Source organism: Dipodomys spectabilis, unplaced genomic scaffold (assembly GCF_019054845.1).
Source record: "Dipodomys spectabilis isolate Male_0828 unplaced genomic scaffold, ASM1905484v1 ptg000233l, whole genome shotgun sequence".
NCBI classification, from domain to species: Eukaryota; Metazoa; Chordata; class Mammalia; order Rodentia; family Heteromyidae; genus Dipodomys; species Dipodomys spectabilis.
Window position 1 is genome coordinate 2119344 of NW_024870910.1, and position 21163 is coordinate 2140506.

Below are 21163 nucleotides of genomic sequence, written 5' to 3' on the forward strand. Positions count from 1 at the left end.
TGTTTTTCTTTTGTTAGTCCTGGGGCTTGAACTCAGGGCCTCGGCACTGTCCCTGAGCTCTTTTCGCTCAAGGCTGTGCTACTTTGAGCCACAGCACCACTTCTGGTTTTCTGGTGGTTCACTGGAGATAAGAGCCTCACGGACTTTCTTACCCAGGCTGGCTTTGAACTGGGATCCTTGGGTCTCAGCCTCCCAAGTAGTTAGGATGACAGGTGTGAGCCACCAATGCCAGGCCAGCTGGTCTTTCTGAAAACACATTTGAGTCCCAGGGTTTCCGTTCTCTGCCACCACCGAGGGTCCAGGGGCCTTCGCTAGATGACGGGTAAGTCTGGTTTCCAAGCTTAGGCTGATGCTAGGCCTGCAGGCCATACTGGTACATTCTCCACTTGGCCTGCCCACCAACAGAGAGCAGTTTCATTAGAATGAAAGCACTGGGCCTTTCAGAGTGAGAACCTCTCCCCTCCATGGCACTTCTTAGGGAGTTTCTGTGTGGAGGGCCACAGATCCCGGTACGTATTTCTTTTGCATTATTGTCACAAAATGCCTGAGGCTGACATAAGACATTTTGCTCTCTGTGCCCAGAGATTCCAGAACATGGTCCCACGCCAGCGTTGTTCTGAGGACGCTGTGGCTGACCACAGAGCACGTGAGGCAAGACCATACCACGTCGCAAATCTGGAAGCGGAGAGCAATTCTGGGGCCACCACAGCCTTGGAGCAGCAGCAGCAGCAGCAGCTCCCGAGTCACACAGGAGGCTGTGACCGCTTCCCAGGGCAGAGCCTCCCACCGCCTACGGGACGCCCCTGCAGGCCCCACTTCTATTCCTCAATATCAGACGGGGCACCAAGCTCCCGACACACACACCCTCTGGGAGACAAATCACGTCTACACCACAGGCAGCTACCAGTCCATAGACTCAGACCAACCCTGTATCCACCGTAAGAGCCTCACACATACCACCAGGAATTCAGGCCATTGACACATACCAGACGCTAATGTGTTCTTAGAAAACATCAAAGCAGGACGGGGAGAGCAGATACTAAACAATCTACCCTGGGGGAGCTCTGTGCCTGCCAACTGAATATCTAAATCTGTTTTAATGTGTATGATGTGTATGTCATATGATCTGAAAAAAAAAAACACTGAAGTCAGGCTCTGGAGTCTCCCAGTTTTCCTGGGTCCCAGGACTGGAGGTGGAGAAGTTTGAGGCTTCTTGCAGCAGCTGTTTGCCCCTAAGAACAGAAGAGTTTCCTCATAAACAACCATGAACGAGGGCATCCATGTGCCCCAAACCATCCCACCCCAGCTCCTGACATCTGCCCACACCTGTTGCACATCACACAATCCAGGTTTATTCACAAAGGGGAGTGGGGGGGGGGGTTGTGACATCTGTGGCAAATGCACAAGTGTGCAGGAGGCCTAGCAGCAAGACAGGCAAGGCCTGTCCAGTCCTGTGGTTGGTTTGGGGTTCGATTTCTTGGGCACTGGGGAATTGTACCCAGGCATTTGTGCATTCCAGGCAAGTACTTTCCTGAATGTCCTCGCTAGTCCTAGTTCCTATGTTATTAGGTTGCAATTTGTCTGTTCCTCTTTTTTTTTTAAACAGTAAGTGAATCCAGCCCACTAAATGATCACATGGAAAATGGTAGTGGTGAGCACACACCAACATGACAAGGAATTCCTGCCTGCTGTTGGTGGCTCATGCCTGAAAACCTGGCTGCTTCTAGAAGCTGAGATTTAAGAATCATGCTTCAGATACATCCACGAGACTCTTTATTTCCAAAAATAATCAGTTAAGAAGTCAGAAGTGGCTGGGAAGGTGGCTCAGTGGTTGAGTGCTTGCCTTGCATGCATGAGGCCCTGGGTTCGATTCCTCAGCACCATATAAGCAGAAAAATGTGGAAGTGATGCCGTGGGTCAAGTGGTACAATGCGCACCTTGAGCTGAAGAGCTGAAGGACAGTGTCCAGGCCCAGAGTTCAGGTCTCATGACTGACAAATAAGTCAGAAGTGGAGGTGTGGCTCAAGTGGTAGAGTGCCAGCCAGGAGTGGAAAATGTCGAGCAAGGGCTCAAGGTCCTGAATTCAAGTCCCTATTCATTCCAAAGGAATCCATGGGTTCATAGTGAAAATGCCCCCCACAACACGCTGAACACGGAGCACGTGGCTGTGGGCAGGTCAACACAAGAAGTTGAAATGGGAGACTGTGATTTTCAAATTCAGGGGTCAGAGCGATAATGGAGGGAAGCTAAGCCCAGTCCTTAAGTTTGTTCTCAGACCAGACACTGTCGGGGGCGATGGAAAACCGCCACAAACAGGAGAGAGAGCAGACCCTCAGAACATCCACCAGAATCCTCCTGCAGCCCGGTGCGCGCGCCATCCAGACGAAAGAACTGAAATCAGGGTCTGGAAGAGACGTGTGAGCACCGGTGTTCCCTGCGGCCTTTACTAACCAGAGCCACTGTCCCATCTGCAGATGAAGACAGAAATCATACGGGGCCTGGAATATTACTCAATGGAAGAAGCAGCAAAATCCCATTCCATGCCGCAGCATGGATGAAGCTTTAGAACACAATGCTAAGTGAAAAGACACAAGATGATCACTACATTAGCTAAGTAGAGTCACAGCATTGGGATAGAAGCCAGGGGAGAGTATGGTTTAGTCTAGTATAGTTTCCATGTGGGAGGAGGAGAAAGTTCTAGAGACAGGTTGAGCCAAGACCTTCATACTAACATGACAGTACTATACACTCAAATGCTTAAAATAAGTAGCAAAAAGAGAGAGAGAGGAAAGCCAAACCCTTGGGACTCAATGTCCAGATGGCAAGCTGGGCTCCAGGAATGGAAGTTCCTGTTGCAATACCACGTCTGCTTTTTGATTTTTTTTGTGGGGCTTTTGTTTTGTTTTGTTTTCAGCCTCTGTAACAATAGGTTTGGGTCACAGCATAACTGAAGTTAGTGTTGTCTTGTCAGCTGTGGGGCTTGAACTCAGGGCCTGGTCACTATCCCTGAGCTCTTTTCCTCAAAGCTAGGGCTCTACCACTTTGAGCCACAGCACTACTTCCTGTTTTCTGGTGGTGCAATGGAGATAAGAGTCTCATGGCCTTTTCTTCCTGGGCTGGCTTTGAACCTCAATCCTCAGATCTCAGCCTCCTGAGTAGCTAGGATTACAGGCCTGAGCCACTGGCGCCTGGCTTACCTATCTGCCTTTTAAGGGGTTCTTCTTTCCATAAAATAACTCTTCATGGTTTTTCTTGGGCTAATTCAGAAAGGAAAAAAACAAAAAATTTCCCCTCCACGTAAGCTGTGTTATAAGCAATTCTTCCAAAGCGCCTGACATCCCAAACTCTGCACACAGGATGCGATCACTTAACTTCCTCCAAAGGAGACTTTCCTCACAATGGGTTCCCTTTGGCTGCGATCAGCGTGCTTCCACTTTTCTGTGGACTGGGCTTGAAGCTCGGGCTTTCCTCATTCTCTTCCAGCATTTTCTGGAGAATGACTTGCAAGGCTTTTCCCAGCAGGCTGGCTGGGAGCCCACGGGACAGCGGAGTGACGTGGACCAGGGCTGCGTGCCCATTTCCGTGGTGGAGCGACAAGTAGTAGATGTAATCGCAGACGTATCTGCAACCACACGAAAGGCCACGTGACTCTCCAGACCATGCAGGCCACGGAGGCCAACCTGGCACTGCCATGCTCCCAAGGCCATGAAGAGAAAGACCCATCCCTCAGGGAGAATTACATTTGCTTCTGCTCAGAAAGGCCAGGGAGAGGGCTAGACACACACACACACACACACACACACACACACACACACACACACACACACATACTGGCTCTTGGTCTCGGGGTCTTACAATCAGCAAATGGCCAAATACATCTGCCCTCCAAGCCCAACCAGTTATATATATAACTGGCTATATACAACTATATACATATAGTTAATTATGTTCAGATAATGCTTTGAAGTTCGTGTCTTCATTGGGTCATTTGTTCATGCATTTCTTGAAGAAATGCATAAAGAAAATGCCTACTTGGGTGGTGGGGGCAGGCTAGACTGCAGAGACTCGGATTAAACGAGTCTTCACCTGGGATTAAAGCTGCGTTGTTAACTCCTAACTTTGGTTCCTCCACACTATCCATGTTTTGAAGACCTCTCCTCCTATGACAGTAGATCTTCCCCAATCCAGGTTAGGGACAAAGAAGGGTGGCCGTTGGGGACACCTCGTGGTCAGGAGAGGGGCTCTGAGGCCCTTCCCTGGGTCCTGCCTGCTCAGCACCCTGACGCCTGCCCGGTCCCCACCTTCCCGCATCTCCAGAAAACGCCACCTCCACGCCCTCAGCCATCACGCGCTTGCAAAGCGCCTTCATGTTGACCACCGACGCGATCACATCCGGGCCACCTGTGAGGCACACACCAGCTTCCGGCCGGAAGCCCCGGATGTCGGCATCTCTGTAGCCTCGGTTCTTTCCACATTGTTCCAGAAAGATCACCTTGGCTGAGCTGTCCACACCCACGTGCACGGCAAGCTGTAGAGGAAAGGAGGTCACCGAAGCCAGCCATGAATTGACCATGAACCCCCACAACCCCGTCCCCTGCCTGTGCGCCCTAATTAACGTAAGTAGAGCCAAAGCAGCAGGGCTGCTTTCGAGCGGAACCGAAATCATACTGCACACACATTTAAATGCATTTGTATTTCCAAATGGTCTCCTTGTGAAGGAGTCAGGAAGGCCACCAGGGGACAAGCTTAGCATTTTAGTGGCATCTCTTTAGTAAAACTTTTGTAAAGGAAGTTCATAACAGTTGGATAAAGTCTCATTAGGATTTATTTGAGATAATTTGTCTTTTTTGTTTTAACAGCTGCGGAGTGTTTTAGCTAGATTTTTTAATCTAGGTTGTAGGTGTTTTATTAACTTTGCCATGTGATCTGTTTTATTCAAGTTTTTATTGTGGTTCAGTGGTTACACAATTCCCCAAATTTCACAGTATTGTGGGATAGTGATGCATAGTTAAAGTCACAAACACATTCTAACTTTCATGGGGCAACTTGTCTCTCATGGTCTATCACATGTACGGGTTCTATGAGCTTTGCAGTGCAGGTATCTCTTCCACATTGGGTGATTGCCATGTGATCTTTTGAGCCGGAGATTAAGAAAAGTCTCATCAGGTTTTTAGTTGGGGGATGCACACGTGCACACACACACACACACACACACACACACACACACACACACACACACTCAAGACTAGCATTCTACCACTTGAGCCACAGCTCCACTTCTGGCTTTCTGCTTGTTAATCTGAGATAACAACCTCATGGATTTTTCTTCCTTGATGCTGGCTTGGAACCTCAAACCTCAGATCTCAGAATCCTGAGTAGCTAGGATTACAGGGTTGTGAGCTACCAAAACCCAGCCAGGTATTTCATGTGTGTATATGTATGTATGTGTATATATATGCGTGTGTGTGTGTGTGTGTGTGTGTATACATACATACATAGTTAATTATGTTCAGATAATGCTTTGAAACCGCGTCCCGGTGGCTAGATCATCCTCTCAACAACTCTTCCCAACTCAGGACGTATCTGTCCCCTGTCTGACCTGAGGATCGGCCAGCCCCACACCTGCACAGCTGCGGCCTAACCCAGGACACCTCCCCTGTGCGGAAACTACCTTCAATCCTGGCTGGGAACGACACTTTCCGCTTGCTCTCCTGCTCCTCTCTCTCCAGACTTGCTTTTGAGGTCGACTCCATGTTTCAGCTTAAACCTTTATGAACCAACTCAGGCCTTCGGTCAGCCGTTGGGACCTCATCTTGATGGGACAAGGCTCACTCACTCCAGCCCTTGGCCCTGGAGTGAGTTGGGGCAAACCCACGGGCCCTGGGCTCTCTTCCACCAGCCTCCTGCGCCCACCCCCTCGTCAGCCCTCACTCACCTGTGGGTGAAAATCTTCCCAGATGCTGGCGACCCTCCTCGCTGCCTCCCTGTAATCCACGGGCAGCTGGAAAATGAGGAGCTTCAGCTGTGGGTGCGTCCCTAGGCCCAGCTTGGAGAGCTCCTGCAGGATGAGGAAGAGACAAGGGAAGTCCAAACGCTGCAAGCAGCTCCCGCCTCGGAGCCTCTCCTGTGGCCTGGCCTTTGCCGTCAGAGAGCTGTCACCCGTGAGATGCCAGCAAGAAAACATAGGCTTGCGTGCTGGGGCAATGCCCCACACGGTGGCACCTAGATACAAGGGAGCCTAAGGAGGTACACCTGACCTACAGCCCTGCACATTTGGTTTTTTCGTGCATGCTGGTCCCGGAGCTGGAATTCGGGGCCTAGGCACTGTCCCTGAGCTTCTTTTGCTCAAGGCTGGCACTCTACCACTTGAGCCACCGCTCCACTTTCCAGCCTTTTCTGAGTAGTTTATTGGAGATAAGAGACTCATGGACTTTCCCCGCCCAAGCTGACTTTGTACTACGATCCTCAGACCTCACTCAGCCTCCCGAGTAGCTAGGATGACAGGTGTGAGCCACCAGTACCCGGAGCTACCTGTTTGTTTGTTACAAACAAGATCTGGCCTGACCTCCACAAGGCGAGAGGAGCAGGTTGAACAGAGCGTGTGCCCACCAAGGATGGGTAGATCTCACCGACTCCAAGTTCAAGAGCACAGTGGTCAACACGCAGGGCACCGGTGCAGGATCTGAATGACCATTCTCCCATTCACGAATGAGGAATCGGAGGCTGGATGATGGAAAGGCCCGCCCCAAAGCCCCCACGGCCGGAAGGGATGGGGACCCTCTGAGCCCAGGAGAAGCGAAGCCTGCTTTAGGAAGATCACCCACCCCAGGCGAGTCACCAACCCACGCACCCAAGCGACCTGGTCTCCCAGAGGCCCTGAGAAAAGGGGCTGCTCGGCCTCCCTGGGCAAAAGCAGCAGAGCCCAGGGCAGGGACTAAAGCCTTTTCCTGCTGGGCCCGGCCAAGGACTTACCTTCACTGCCTCCCAGCTAGAATTCACCAGGTGCTGCCGGAAAGGTCCAAAACCTGCAAACGAACCCCCATGTGGAAGAGGAGAGACCGCGAAGGTGGGGACAGGGCGCAGATAGGCGAAACCCTGACCCTCTACCTCAAGTGGACACTGGGTACAACAATGAACTCAAAACGGGCTGGGGGGCTCAACTGTAAAAGTACAACGATGCCGGCCATGGTGGCGCCCGCCTGTAATCCTAGCTACTCAGGAGTGTGCGATCTGAGAATCATGGTTCAGAGTCAGCCCAGGCAGAGAAGTCTTTTAAACCCAAGGAAGCAGCAACAAGCCAGGCGTGGAAGTGTGTGGCTCGAGTGGTAGAGCACCAGTCCTGAGATCAAGCCTCAGTACCAAAATACAGAAGAAAAACATGGCAAGGGAAAGAAGCCAATCCTGCATCACAGTCAGATCAGCAGAAGTCTCATCTCTTATCTGTTTTCAATTAGGAAAGAAACAATGCACCAAGCCAAGGTGTGAAGCTGTTCTTCCGGCTGAGGTAGGATAGCTGTCCATCTGCAGGCCCTGGTGAGGACCTGGGGAAGAGGCTGGAAGCATCTCCTAGAACCCAGAGGCTCTGGGGAAGGGGGCGGGTCTGTTCCCCTTTCTCTCTCTGCTACTGTTGGTGTCCAGAACACTACTTTGGTCCCCATGCCAATTGTCCTGGCTGGATTCACACATTCGGCAAAGCCAATGGAAGCAGGAGCCTGCCCTGGCGGCCTGATGCGCTCCTAAGGAAGCCAGGTTACACTCCGGAACGGGTGGCCATCCCCAAATCGTCCCAGATCAAGGCTGCAGGTCATCCGCTGCCCCATCAGACGATCTGGGGTTTGCCAGAAAGCCGCAGGCTGCCACAGCAAACGTGCGGGGCCAGGTGGGAGTAGGCGGCAGAGAGGACCCCGCACATTCTAGTGTGCCTGACCAGCACCGGATGCACAGAGATAAGGTGTGTTTAGGAATTCAAGGGTCCTTTCGAACCACAGAATCTCTCTAGATGCAAAAGAGCACATGTGAGAACAGGAGACATAAGAGCAATTCAAACAATTTCCTTCCTTCCTTCCTTCCTTCCTTCCTTCCTTCCTTCCTTCCTTCCTTCCTTCCTTCCTTCCTGCCTTCCTGCCTTCCTGTCTTCCTTCCTTCCTTCCTGCCTTCCTTCCTTCCTTCCTTCCTTCCTTCCTTCCTTCCTTCCTTCCTTCCTTCCTTCCTTGCTTCCTTCCTTCCTGCCTTCCTGCCTTCCTGTCTTCCTTCCTTCCTTCCTTCCTGCCTGCCTTCCTTCCTTCCTTCCTTCCTTCCTTCCTGCCTTCCTGCCTTCCTTCCTTCCTTCCTTCCTTCCTTCCTTCCTTCCTTCCTGCCTTCCTGTCTTCCTTCCTTCCTTCCTTCCTGCCTTCCTTCCTTCCTTCCTTCCTTCCTTCCTGCCTTCCTGCCTTCCTGCCTTCCTTCCTTCTTCCTTCCTTCCTTCACCTCTCCTCTCTTTCTCTCTTTTTCCTCTTTCTCTCTTTCTTTCTTGTTCTTTCTCATTCTTTCATTCTCTCTCTTTCCTTCCTTTCTTTTGTTCTTTCTCTTCCTTTCTTTTCTTTCTTCCTTTCCTTCTCTCTTTCTCTCTCTTTCTTTCTTTCTCTCTCATTCTCTTTCTTTCTTTCTTTCTTTCTCTCTCATTCTCTCTCTCTTTCCCTTTCTTTTCTTTCAGCAGTACTCAGTGCACTCTGGATAACCTGTGACGACCCATAACTTCCAACGAAGAGAACTGACTTTTCCCCAGTGCGAGAATCCTCATCTTTTGTGTCCTTCATTCAACACAATTTGAAGAAAGAAAGAAAAGAAAAAAAAACAACTTTAAATGCGCTAAATGTGTCTCGCTAAAAATAAACAGCACGCTTTGGCAGTTAACTAAAAATAAAGAGCTTTGTGAAGAGAGATCGAGCCCCGGGGGAGCGGCTGCGGCCGGGCTGCGAGGGCAGGGCGGCGGCCCGAGCCACTTCCCTTGAGCTGGTGAACTCCACACCCAGCAGCCATCCTCCCTTCCAGGATGACCTCTGGGGTCCCCCTCGGGATAAGGGGCCACGGGGGGAGGGGAGGCTGCGTGCTCTCTCAGGGTGTGGCCATTGGAGATGGGCTGTTGAGGGCCCTGAATTTTCTGCAGCGCCCCCAAGTAAGTCACCTCGGGGCCAGCAGGTGCCTGCTAGGCCTCCTCCCCCAGGGGCTGAGGGACACGCACGGAGGCTGAGCCTCGGTCGCACGTGGGCACCACGGCGCGTGCACTCAAGTGATGCGCCAGGAATGAGCCACGGAGGGAGGCACGCAGGCCTGCTCTCCCCTCATGGCTTTCAGAGGGAGCTGCACCCCCCCCCCGGGACCCCCTCTGGAGTTGTGGCACCAGCAGCTGCCACGATTCCTCTCCCCCGCCCCCCACCGGGGGAGCCACGTATGACTCTGGCAAATGCACATTCCAGCTCAGTCTAAAAACAGGCACGCGGGGAAAGCACAGCCTTACCGGTCACCACCACGCAGCTGGACGGCGGCTCCATGAAGCCCTGGTGCCCGGGGGGGGCCGGGTGCACAGCAGGTCCCAGGCCAGCCCTCTGAATGCCCCCCCCTTCCTCTCTGGCCTCATTGGAGGTGTTTGGCCCAGCCTCTCCCCCAGGCTGCATTCCCAGGCCAGCCGAGGCCCAGGCTTGGGCGGGTAGGGTGGTAAGGAGATGCCCTCTGAGAACAGAAATAGCCTGGCCAGGACGCAGGGGCCAGGGTGCTATGGGGAACTCACTGGGTACCACACTGGGGTGTGGGGTGCTTTGCTGCTTAGGGCTGTTCAATGAGGAGCCCCATGGGATGGGGGTCGGGGCAGGGGACAAAGACCATGAGTGCTTGTTTGCCAGGACATCTAGAACTGCCATCCATGTCTCTGTCCCACCCTGGGCGGTGGGAAATGAATTCTTTGCTTCTGCAAGCCCATCTCTTCCCATGTGCTAGTTCCTAGTCGTGTCTAACCACCAGCTTGGTTGCTTTAGAAGTGGACTCTGGGAAATATGTGAAGAAGGAGTTGGAGAAGAGCAAGGGGAGATGAGGGAGGGGGACAGAAAGACGGAGAAGGCTAAAGAAAGGGTGGGTGGGAGAGAGAGCAAGAGATCAAGAACCCCTCCCTCCCACACAGCAAGGATGATGATGACTCCCTGCTTTGCGGGTACCGGATTTGAACTCAGGGCCTGGGTGCTATCCCTGAGGTTTTGTGCTCAAGGTGAGCATTCTACCACTTGAGCCACAGTGCCACTTCCGGCTTTGGGGGTGGTGGGTCAGAGATAAGGGTCTCATGAACTTTCCCGTTCAGGCTGGCTTTGAATCTCAATCCTCAGATCTCAGCCTCCTGAGGAGCTAGGATGACAGGCGGGAGTTTAGGGTGCCTGGCAAGCCCGTTTCTAAAGCGCAACCCAAAGAACAACCCTGAAAAGCTGGGGCTCCCCAGCTGGGCTGGAGCAGGTTCTGCTGGCGTCCCTGGAGACCTCTCAACACCCGCCTCTGACCTATGGAAAGTTCTTCTTCCACTCTCTCCATAGGCCACTGCTTGCCAGCCCCCCACCCACCCAGGGCAGGAGAGGCCCCATCTTTCCGTGCGTCTGAGGAGCCCGTCAGTCTTCTGCGAATTCTATCAAATAACCTTTGAAAAAAAAATGGACTGGGAAGGTAGCTCAGTGGTAGAGTGCTTGCCTCACATACACAAAGCCCCAGGTTCGATTCCTCAGCACCACACACAGAGAAAAAGCCAGAAGTGGCGCTGTGGCTCAAGTGGTAGAGTGCTAGCCTTGAGCTAACAGAAGCTCAGAGACAGTGTCCAGGCCCTGCATGAGTTGAAGCCCCAGGACTGGCCAAGAGAAATAAATAAATGAAGAGAATCCTTGGTGATGTTGGAGTTTGAAATCTGAGCTTGCTAGGTAGGTGCCGTACCACTGAGCCAGGCCTCCAGTCCTTTCTGGGCTGGCTGTGTCCCATCTGAGGACTTGCCTGCACCGTGATCTTCTATTATTCACTTTCTGGCAGCATGCTCTGCGTTTTCGGTTGAGATGGGTTCTCCCAGAGGGATTTTGGTTTTTTTTTTTTCTTCCTCAACCTGGAACCTCGATCCGTATCTCGAGAGTGACAAGTGTGCACTGCAGGTGCCTGGCTTTCAAACGCTGAGAAGTAAGAGGAACAGAACTCAGAATCCTCTTTGTCCAGCCAAGCAAGGATGTAAGAATCTCTCAAGGGAGTTCACCCAATGGTTCAAGCATGGCCAACCAGTCTTTTAGAAAGTTCCGTAGGCTCTCTATCAGAGATGTATTTAATTAGCCCTGTTTATCTATTTATCATCTATCAATCAATCTATCATCTGTATAGTTATCTCTCTATATCATCTATATATCAATCTCTATCAACCCATCTCTAGCATCTATCTAATCTATCATCTCTGTATATTTATCTCTATCCTCTGTTTATCTTTATCATCTATCTCTATTATCTCTATCTATCTGTCTATCTGTCTGTCTGTCTATCAATCTATCTCTCTGAGACACAGGGCCCTCTTACTTGGTTCACTGCTAAGAACTAGCTCCCACAGGTCTAGAACCCCAGGGCTCCACATTTCAGTCTCCTCTCCCTTTCGTTGGCCCTGAGGTAGGGTGGGCTCATGTTCCTGGGTGGTGGAGATCTGGAGGGAAATGGTCCTGTGCTCCCCCCCCCCTGCTGGCCAGCTCTGTCCTCCTCCCTCTGTCCTCCCTGGAGCCCACCTCCAGGAGGAGAGGAACGCCCGGGCTCTGCCAGCGGTGTTATTATGTTATCGCTTTCTCCCGTTCCCTTAGGTACGGGTGGAGGGTGTTGGAGGGGTTCCGTGGGTCAACAGCATTCACTTCAAGGGCCATTATGAATAAAATCGGGCCATTAGGAAATGCCCCTGTAAAGTGGCCACAAACTTGGGTACTTCGGTATTAACCAGTGTGTTTATAAGCAGCGTTCTTTAAGAGTGTGCATTTTGAATAATGCTACTTTTCTGGTGATGCTCTTGCAATGTTTATTATTGTTGTTGCTGTTTTTTTTTATTAGTGCTGTTCTGCTGGCTCCAAATTCCTGGGTTCAAGTGATTCTCCTACCTCAGCCTCCTGAGAAGCGGAGACTGCAGGCATGTACTATAGTACCCAGGTCTTACTTGTTTTGTTTTTCTGTTTTTTAATTTGACATGAACTATTCTTATTTTAACTGAAGCTAGAGCATGTCCTGGAGTTTCTGTAATTCATTGACGCTTTCCTTCTTCTCTGAACAGTTCTTTAATTTTGAATTGAAAAAAAAAAACCCAAAAGATACAAAATATTTTTACTTAGTCATTATGACATGTCTACTATTGTGTTTTTCCCCCACTTGGAAAAAAAAAAATTTCTCCACCACATTCTCACTCTGTAAAATGAAAACAGCTCAGAGAAGGATGGATTTTTGAGGCCTGCCATCTGTATTTTTCTTTCTTTCTTTTTTTTTCCGCTGTAAAAACAAATGGTCTCTAACAATTGCTGATGTCAAACACGATCTTCAGGCTGGTGAAATACAGTAAGCCTGAGAACGAAGAAGACCACTGGAGGGAGACGTTTGATTTCACAGAAAGCACCGTGACCTTCCTTACAAGTTAACTTCCACGGAGGAAAATATTTGGAATCATATTTGACTCCAGGATTAAGAGGTCAAGGTGTCACACACACACACACACACACACACACACACACACACACACACACACACACACCAGCTGCCTTCGTGAACAGGAAAGCAAACCAGAGAACCCCACATATTCTCACCAGGGATGGCAAATGCTCGCTGCCAAGAATGCAAGATCTGAAGCCCTCAAATAGTTCATGTGTTGAACCAGTCATAAAACATTGGAGGATTTGTTTGAAATTCCTTACTGGCAAGTGTGGACCTCCTGCTGAAAGCAGGCCCAGGGATTAAAGGGTTTGTTTATTGTCTCTAACACAAACAGCTTTTAAAATGTGACCTATTTTGATATCGTTGACCTGGAGGAAAGTGAATCAAACCATTCAAATTCCTTTGGGAGGTGGGGGGGGGGGGAAGAAATCAATCATCTCCCTGCCCCCAAATATAAAACCTCAGCCACTTGTGGTTTCAAAGATAATGGTAATATAATACAATATATAAAGATAATAGTAATAGAATCTATATATAAAGATAATAGTAATGTAATAGAAAGATAATGGTAATATAATTCAATTTGTGTGTGTGTACCAACCAACTTTGGTTTTGGCTCCCCAGGTTTATCCCTAAGATCAGAGCCATCACCCATAGACGAATTGCTTCTTGTTAAAGCACTGATGATCTAACCTGTCCCTGGATTCCCAGACCAGACAATTAAGAAAGAAAAGACCAAGCAAGGAGCAGCCACAGGTGACAGGCCGTATGCAAATGAGTGGGCGGGGCTGTGTTTCCATCCTCATTTATGATGGCAGAATTCAGAACTCCATATCATAATGGCATGATCCAATGTGCTTTTGATTCTTCTCTCAACTATTGGCAGGTGTAAGAACATTTTTTTTTTTTGATTCCCAAACTGTGGAAAAATAGAAAAAAAAATGGGTTGGAGGGTATGCTGGTTGTCAGTTGCTAAATCCTGTATTGGCATATACTATTTTTCTTTTTTCTTTTTCTTCTTTTTGCCGGTCATGGGTCTTGAACTCTGGGCCTGGGTGCTGTCCCTCAACTCTTCAGCTCAAGGCTAAAGCTCTACCACTTGAGCCACAGCACCACTTCTGGCTTTTTCTGCTTCTGTGGTGCTGAGGCATCGAACCCAGAGCCTCCTGCATGCAAGGCAAGCGCTCTACCACTGAGCCACCTTCCCAGCCCATACTACTTTTCTTATAAGATGATGCTGGTAGCGACCAGCATCATGGGACCAGGTTCTGGGATTCATTTCAGTTAGTGGAGTAAACAGGTTTTATTAGTCCCACCTCACTGGTGGTTTTTGAGCCCTTGGTTTCAGTTACCCAAGGTCCATGATGAGCTGAAAACAGGAGATGGAAAACTCTAGAGCTCAACAACTCAGGAGTTTTAAATGGTATGTTGTTCCCAGCAGGGGAATGGAATCCTGGGCTGTCCGGCCCCATGCTGGCTGGCTGCCAGAGAGGTGGCAGGTGGCTGCGTCCCCGCTGCTGATTTTATTTAATACCGACCAGGAGGAATGAAGCTCCAAGTTTCTCAGGGCATCTTGTTACTATAATGTCACTAGTGGTTCCTGGTGTTCTGTGTGCTTTGCCTTTACATTTTCCAGAAGACTTGTTGAAAATATTGTTTGTTTGTTTGTTTATAGGAACAAAGAGACACGGCAAGGGTTAGTCGTCTCAGCTGCACAAGGAGGAGGAGGTAAAAGAGGATCTGGGTCTAAGCCTGGGCCGGAACAGAAGCCTGAAATCCTACCTAAGAAAACAAAACTAAAGCCAGAAGGGGCTGGAGGGGTAGCCCAAGAGACACACAGCACCCATTCAGCAGGCCTGAGGCCCTGAGATCAAACCCCACTGACACCCCGAGTTCAAACCCCACTGATCCCCCCCCCAAAAAAAAGATAAAACACAAGAAATGAAAGTGAAAGAAAATAGGAGTACTGCAAAAACAAACACATAGATAAACAGATAGATAGATGGGTGAGGGGTAGAGGATGGATGGATAAAACTGACAGATGAACAGGTGATAGATAAGACATAAATAGATGGACAGGTGGGGATAAGAAGAGGAAGGATATCTGCTAGATGACAGACAAATAGATGATAGGCAAATAGACAGATAGACTGATAGATAATTGATCCATAGGAAAAATAGAGATAGGAGGAGCAGAAGGCCCAGGCCTGCGGGCTGCTGGAGTCTGCAACCCCCCTAATATTTGGAATAATTCGTATTTGCAGGGAGGGTGGGCAGGGCCTGGTCTGGTGGCCTTGGGGTGGAGGCGGGGCAGGGGGGGGGAGGGGGAGAGGGAGGGCACAGGGGAGGGGAGGGGGGAGCCCCCGGGGACGGGGAGGGCCCCAGGGCCGGGTGTGGCGCGGCTGCGGAGAGCATGGAGTCAGGTAAGCGGATCCGCGGCTTGGGCCGCGGCCACCTGTCCCCCACCTGTCCCCTCCCCGACTGTCCCCCCTTCCACTGTCCCCCCACTGTCCGCGCCCCCCCAGTCCCGCCCCACGTCTTGGGTTTCAATGGCCCCGTGTAAACCGAGCCTGTAAACAGCCACGGAGCCGGGAGGGCGGGAGGGGAGCGGGAGGGGGGCGGCCGCGCACCTGTCACCCTCACCCCTGCCACCCAGATCCTGGGAGCCCGGGGAGTGTGTGTGGGGGGGGGGTGGCCCGGACCTGGACTCGAACCCCTGTCCCCAAGCTCAGATCACAGCTGGTACCCCGGGGGACCCGGTGGGGGGACACAGGGCCTGCGCCCCTGACAGCCCCCTGCCCTCCCCCCTTGGGTGCCCTCCCCACAGCCCCCTCCCCCAGCAGGTGCCATTTCCCATTCCCAAAGCCCAGCGGGACAGAAGCCCAGGGGCAGGTGGGGCTTTGATGGCCGGGAAGATGCCCTCTTCCTCCCTGCGCCCCCCTTTCCTCCTGTGGGGCGCAGGGTCCCCAGCCAGGCCGGGCAGGCTGGAGGGCTCCGCTGTGCCCTGTAGGTTGGGGCACAGGTGGCCACGCCTGTACCCCAGGAGTTCAGACCTCAAGCCAGGCACCATCTCTGTCCCTGGTCTCTGTAAGCCACAAAACAAGCCGACAGCAAACCCAGGGGCCCTGTCCGGGGGATAAGCTCTCTCCCCCTCCAGGCAGCCTGAGGAGATGGCCACCGTCTACCTGCCTCTAGCTGCGCTTCCCCTCGGACCGTTTGCTCCATCTCCAGACCAGAAAAGCGTAGCTTACTTCATTTTATATGCGGAGCAGCAAGTGATGCTTCCTCTTTCGTTTGTACTTTCAATTTTTTTTTTCTCTCTCCCTTGAAAGCGCGTGCAAATGGCTCGCCTCATGGGTGCTGTTTCTCCTCTGTAAGGTGGAGAATTGGGACGAGGGAAGAAAATAGCTTGTAGTTGTCTTTTGTTGTTTCTCAAGGCCGGTGCTCTACCACTTGAGCCACAGCTCCACTTCCAACCTTTGGGTAGTTCATTGGCGAGAAGAGTGTCACGGACTTTTCCTGCCTTGGCTGGCTTTGAATCTTGATCCTCGGATCTCAGCCTCCTCAGTAGCTGGGATTATGGGGGCGGGGAGCCACTAGCACCTGGTTTTGCTGGGGTTTTGGTGGCTCACGTGACACACAGCAGTGACACATGGGTGGCTTCCATACGTGTTAGATCTTCCTAGATCGGAGTTTTGCATAGTTGAACCATTGCCTGAATTTTGATAGCCCATTTCCAAAACACGAAAACAACCAAGCTTGAACAAATCAACAGGGAATCTGACCAATTGCTTTTTTTAGCAAAGAAGCATGAAATGAAAAATTAGACTTTCAGGTAAGGCTGTATCAAGCCCCTACTTCACTCTCGTGTGGAAACAAAGGGGAAAGGCCTGCATCGGTGGAAGGCTCCTTTTTGTCAGCATCTCTGGCTTGGTGGAGGGGGTCCTATCCAGAGAGGATTTACAGGTGCCTTATAGTAATTCAGATCATTCTGATATGCCCTGTAATCAACGTGATTCTCTCTCTCTCTCTCTCTCTCCTCTCTTTCCCTCCCTCCCCTCTCTCCAGGGAGTGTCTACATGTTTTTCATTTCCCTGATACTGAAATTCATCTGAGGTTTCCCAAGACCATCTGCTTCTGTCATTTCAGTTTATAGTAGAAAGAAAGAGAAAAGGCACAAACAGCCCAGTTCTGTTACAGCTCTCAGCCTTTTCTCTTCTTTTTTCTTTTCTTTTCTGTATCGGTCCTGGGTCTCTGTCCCTTAGCTTTCTCGCTCAAGGCCAGCTCCCTACCACTTGAACCATAGTTCCACATCTGGCTCTTCATTGGTTGATTGGAGATAAGAGTCTCGCAGTTTTCTGCCTGGGCTGGCTTTGAACCACAACCCTCAGATCTCAGCCTCCTGAGTAGCTAGGATTATAGGCATGAGCCACTGGTGCCTGACTGATTTTTTTTTTTTAAATATTGAGGTTTTTGGGCCAGGAAGAGCCATAAAGGAATGGGGCCTTCAGTGAGAGATTGCTGTGCACACAGGGAACACAGTGTACTCAGGTTTACCAGGGTCTTTGCACCTTCTCTTGTGATTCCTTGCTCAATCATGACACCAACACAGCGTACCATCTAGACTTCTGTGTGGATCACACAGCACGGCGTGGGGCTGGAGGTGCTGGTGTCCTGACCTTTCTCCCAGGGTCCAGGGGTGGCGTGGCAGGGTAGGGTGAATGACCAGAACTTGTCCAAGACGGTGGGTGCTCAGGTCTGTCTCTCTGACCTGTGAATCATTAGTTTGGTGATTGGCTGGCTGCCTTTTTCCCACTTCTCATTTCTCTGATATTATTTATGGTTTATCCCTGGGAAGTTCTAAAGAGAGGATTGTAGGAAATTGTGTGGGTTTTGTGACATAGAAATTTCAGGGCAAAGGTGAGCACTGGTGGCTCACACCTGTAATCCTAGCTACTCAGAAGGCTGAGATCTGAGGCTTCTTGTTCAAAGCCAGCTCAGGTAGATAAGTCCATGGGACCCTTCGTCTCCAATTAACTAACAAAGAAGCTGCAAAGTTGAGCTGTTTTTCAAATGATAGAAGGCAAACCTTGAGTGAAAAAAAACAACAACAACTAAGAAACAATGCCCAGACTCCAAGTTCAAATCCCAGTACTGGTACAACAAACAAAAATACAACTTCTTACAATAATGGTCTCCAGTCCAAGTATGACTGTATATGACCCTGTGCCTTCATGGACTGTTTTTGGTGTGTGTGTGTGTGTGTGTGTGTGTGTGTGTGTGTGTGTGTGTGTGTGTATGTGTGTGTCTGTGTGTCTGTGTATGTGTGTGTGTGTGTGTGTGTGTGAGAGAGAGAGAGAAAGCCGATTTGTGCAATGTGTATTTACCCACATCTGAGCTCTTAGAGGGAACATCTTTAAAAAACTATACAGAAGGAAAGGTCTTCCTTTATTTATGCTTTGCTCAGAAAACATGAATATTAAATAAAAATGTTTAAATATTTAAAAGCATTTGGTGTAAAGGCACAAACAAAACAAAATATGTCTTTCTGAAAAAGACTAGTTATATTGGTGAATATCTGTTTTTAAGTAACAATGAAACCTGATTATTGACGGATCATCTTTTCATTGTGTCTTCTTTTATACTAATTAGGGTTTCCTCCATCCTGGCTCAAATCCTATTTTTCCATCTCCTGTTTTGCAGTTTAATATTTGTGCCATTTTTCTTTTAAGGGCTAATTCTGCAAGTGATTGTGTGTGTGTGTGTGTGTGTGTGTGTGTGTGTGTGTGTGTGTGTGTGTGTGTGTGTATTTAGCTCTTTCTGAAATTAGTCAAAAAGTTTACTTTTTTCTGGGATCATTTAAGGGCTTTAAAATACCTTCACTTGACTTTCTCTTTCTAGCTTACATGCCAGTGTTATGTAGTTCCCAGTTCTACTGTGATGCATGTGTCTGTGTCTGTGTCTGGTCCTGAGCTTGAACTCAGGGACTGGTTACTATCTCAAGGCTGGTGCTGTACCACTTGAGCTATAATTTCACTTCTGGCTTACTGGAGATAAAAAAGTCCCACAGAATTTCCTGCCTGGGCTGGCCTCAAACCACAATCCTCAGATTTTTTTGCTAGATGGAGGATGAAAACTATTTTTCTTTAGTGCAATGAAAATAGAATGCCATTGTCACTTGGCTTCCATAGTTGTGGGTGAGAAAGTAGTTGTCAATCGCCTTGCTATTCTCTTGCGGGAGATTTCTTTAACTCCCCCCCCCTTTTTAATGGGTTTCATTATTCTATTAACTTCATTTTTCAACCTGTTTACATATTTGAAAGACAGGGTTAATGCATCATGCTTTCTTGGCTTTATGAGGGTTGAGGAAAGTTTCAAACAAGCTGTGTGAAAGCCCTTTGTAAATTCGAAAATGCTGCAAAGGTAAGGAATAAATAGAAGACAAGTACAATAATGTGCTATTTTTCTAATTCTTCTACCTGCAATAGGTAGACTATTATTTTTCTTCTCTTTTTCTTCAAGGTCCACCAAGTATTTGATACGAATACTAGATTCACCATTTATTTTTCAATCTTACACAAACAGGTCCAGTTATGACATACCAGGTACTGTAATTCACATCTGTCATCCTAGCTTCTCAGGAGGCTGAGATGTGAGGATCACAGTTCAAAGCCATCCTGAGCAGAAAAGTCCCTAAGGCTCTTAGCCTCTAATAAGCCAGTAAAAAACCAGACATGGAGGTGTGGACCAAGTGGTAAATGTTCCAGCCTTGAGCAAAGAATGCTAAATGACAGCGTAAGACCCTGAGTACAAGCATTGTTATTGGCACAAAAAAGAAAGAAAAGAAAGAAGGATGGGAAGGAAGAGAGGGAAGGAAGGAAGGAAGGAAAAGGAAGGGAAGAAAGAATAAGAAAAGAAGTTATCACATTGTATTTCCAGTTATTTAGATGCACCTCTGTCTCAGATAAGCTCATTGAACTCCACAGATCCATTTTGTTGTCTGTCCTAGGAGTTGAACTGAGGTCCTTTGTACTTGCTAGGAAGGTGCTCTACCAATTGAACCATGACCCTGGGACAACTTGCTTTAGGTATTTTTCTGGCCTGTACCACCATCTTTGACTTCGGCCTCCCTTGTAGCTGTGATGAAAAGGGCTTTATACCACTCCTAACTGATTGATTCAGATGGAAGTATCTCTTTTTATTTATGTGTTTATTTTTGCCCAGGCTGACTTCAAACCTAGATCTTCCCAACCTCTACTTCCCAAGTAGTTGTGAGCCGCTGTACAGTCCCTTGTCCATTCCTTGAATGCAGCATGTCTGAGTGGGGAGCCTAAGTTTAATTACTTGGGGGCAGCAACTCAATCCACACAAAGTGTGAAGCCGAGCACCCGTGTTCTCTCAATACCCTCTGACGCTCCCCCTAAGAAACCCATTTTATTTGTACCCCTTTGTAAAGGGGGAGGGGGAGTGGTCAACTAAGAAAAAAAAAGAACCTAACCACAACAGGGAAGTAAAAACACCAAAAATGGTTACGTAGTAGCCATAGCTAATTTGAACACTTATAAAAGGTAAGAGTTGAATATTACTACTTCAGTTTTGCCTCCTTCATTCTCTCCCCCTCCCCACCGACATTCTCCAAGCAAAAAATTATTCTTACTACAACCAAAGAAAGATAACTCACACTGAAAAAGCAAACAAACAAAAAATCTCCACATGCTTACAGCCAGTGTTTCCAATGACATGGCGCCTTGGAATTCTGTTGGAGATGAGCTTTTTGAAGCAGCAAAGTTGGTGAAGGGTACAGAGAGTAAAACTTAAAAATGCCTTCTTAATATTCCTTGTGCTAGCAATCTCATCTGAGAAAAGCTAAAATGGAAGTATGTTCCTCAATCTTGGTGGTAAATTAGCATTTGAAAAGGATGTCAGGGAAAAGACTAGCTACGCATGACTACATGAGAATCGCCAGTCCCTCTCAAGAGTTTCATTAATTGGTATTGCTGTTTACATTGGGAGGACCAAAAAGAAAAAGAAGTGCTGTAAAGGCTTCTTCAAACAGGACGCCTGGCTTGACCGGCCAGCAGGGGCTGAGCAGCTGCAACAGGGGGGGGGGGGGGGGTGGGGGGGGGGGATGGATGGTAACGGAATGACTGACTGTAGCATCTGTTGGGAACTTGAGCTCTGCTACAAAGATCCTGAATAATTCAAGTATTTTGCCTGGAAAGACTTTTGGATATACCACTATTCCTTTTTTTTTTTTTTTTTTGGATGATTACATGCCAATGTGCACTCCAAAGTGAATTCTTAAGTGCAGGTTTTGTTGAGTGAGGGATTTCCACTTCTTGACAGCAAATTTTCCGTTTCAGCTGTGCGCCCCTTTCTAATAAAAAACCATTTTGCATTGCACTGAAAAGATTACATTTTTTATGGCTTCGCAAAAAAAAGAAAAGAAAAAAAGAAAACCAAAATGTCATGTTCACTTCAAGCCATTAAAACCCTGAACAGG

General features: G+C 49.0%; 2 protein-coding genes across 8 annotated transcripts in view; one reads left to right on the forward strand and one right to left on the reverse strand.

Annotated features, from left to right (window-relative positions):
- Positions 1-3393: 3393 nt before the first annotated feature.
- Positions 3394-9530, reverse strand: Pgpep1l (pyroglutamyl-peptidase I like). The gene is made up of 5 exons (XM_042698514.1): positions 9497-9530; positions 6973-7025; positions 5936-6058; positions 4302-4528; positions 3394-3622 (listed from the first exon to the last, which is right to left on the reverse strand). The coding sequence occupies exons 1-5, from the start codon at positions 9528-9530 to the stop codon at positions 3394-3396; spliced, it is 666 nt and encodes a 221-aa protein (XP_042554448.1).
- A 5504-nt stretch (positions 9531-15034) lies between these two features.
- The window catches only part of LOC122123972 (protein FAM169B-like), a 30037-nt gene continuing 23908 nt past the window's right edge, over positions 15035-21163 (forward strand). For 4 of the 7 annotated variants that reach the window (XM_042698532.1, XM_042698537.1, XM_042698538.1 and 1 more), the window contains exon 1: positions 15035-15083. In XM_042698532.1, coding sequence (XP_042554466.1) covers positions 15074-15083 — 10 coding nt within the window. In that variant the 5' untranslated portion in view covers positions 15035-15073. The remainder of the gene's footprint in view (positions 15084-21163) is intronic. The other 3 variants (XM_042698533.1, XM_042698535.1, XM_042698534.1) reach the window with 2 other exon arrangements.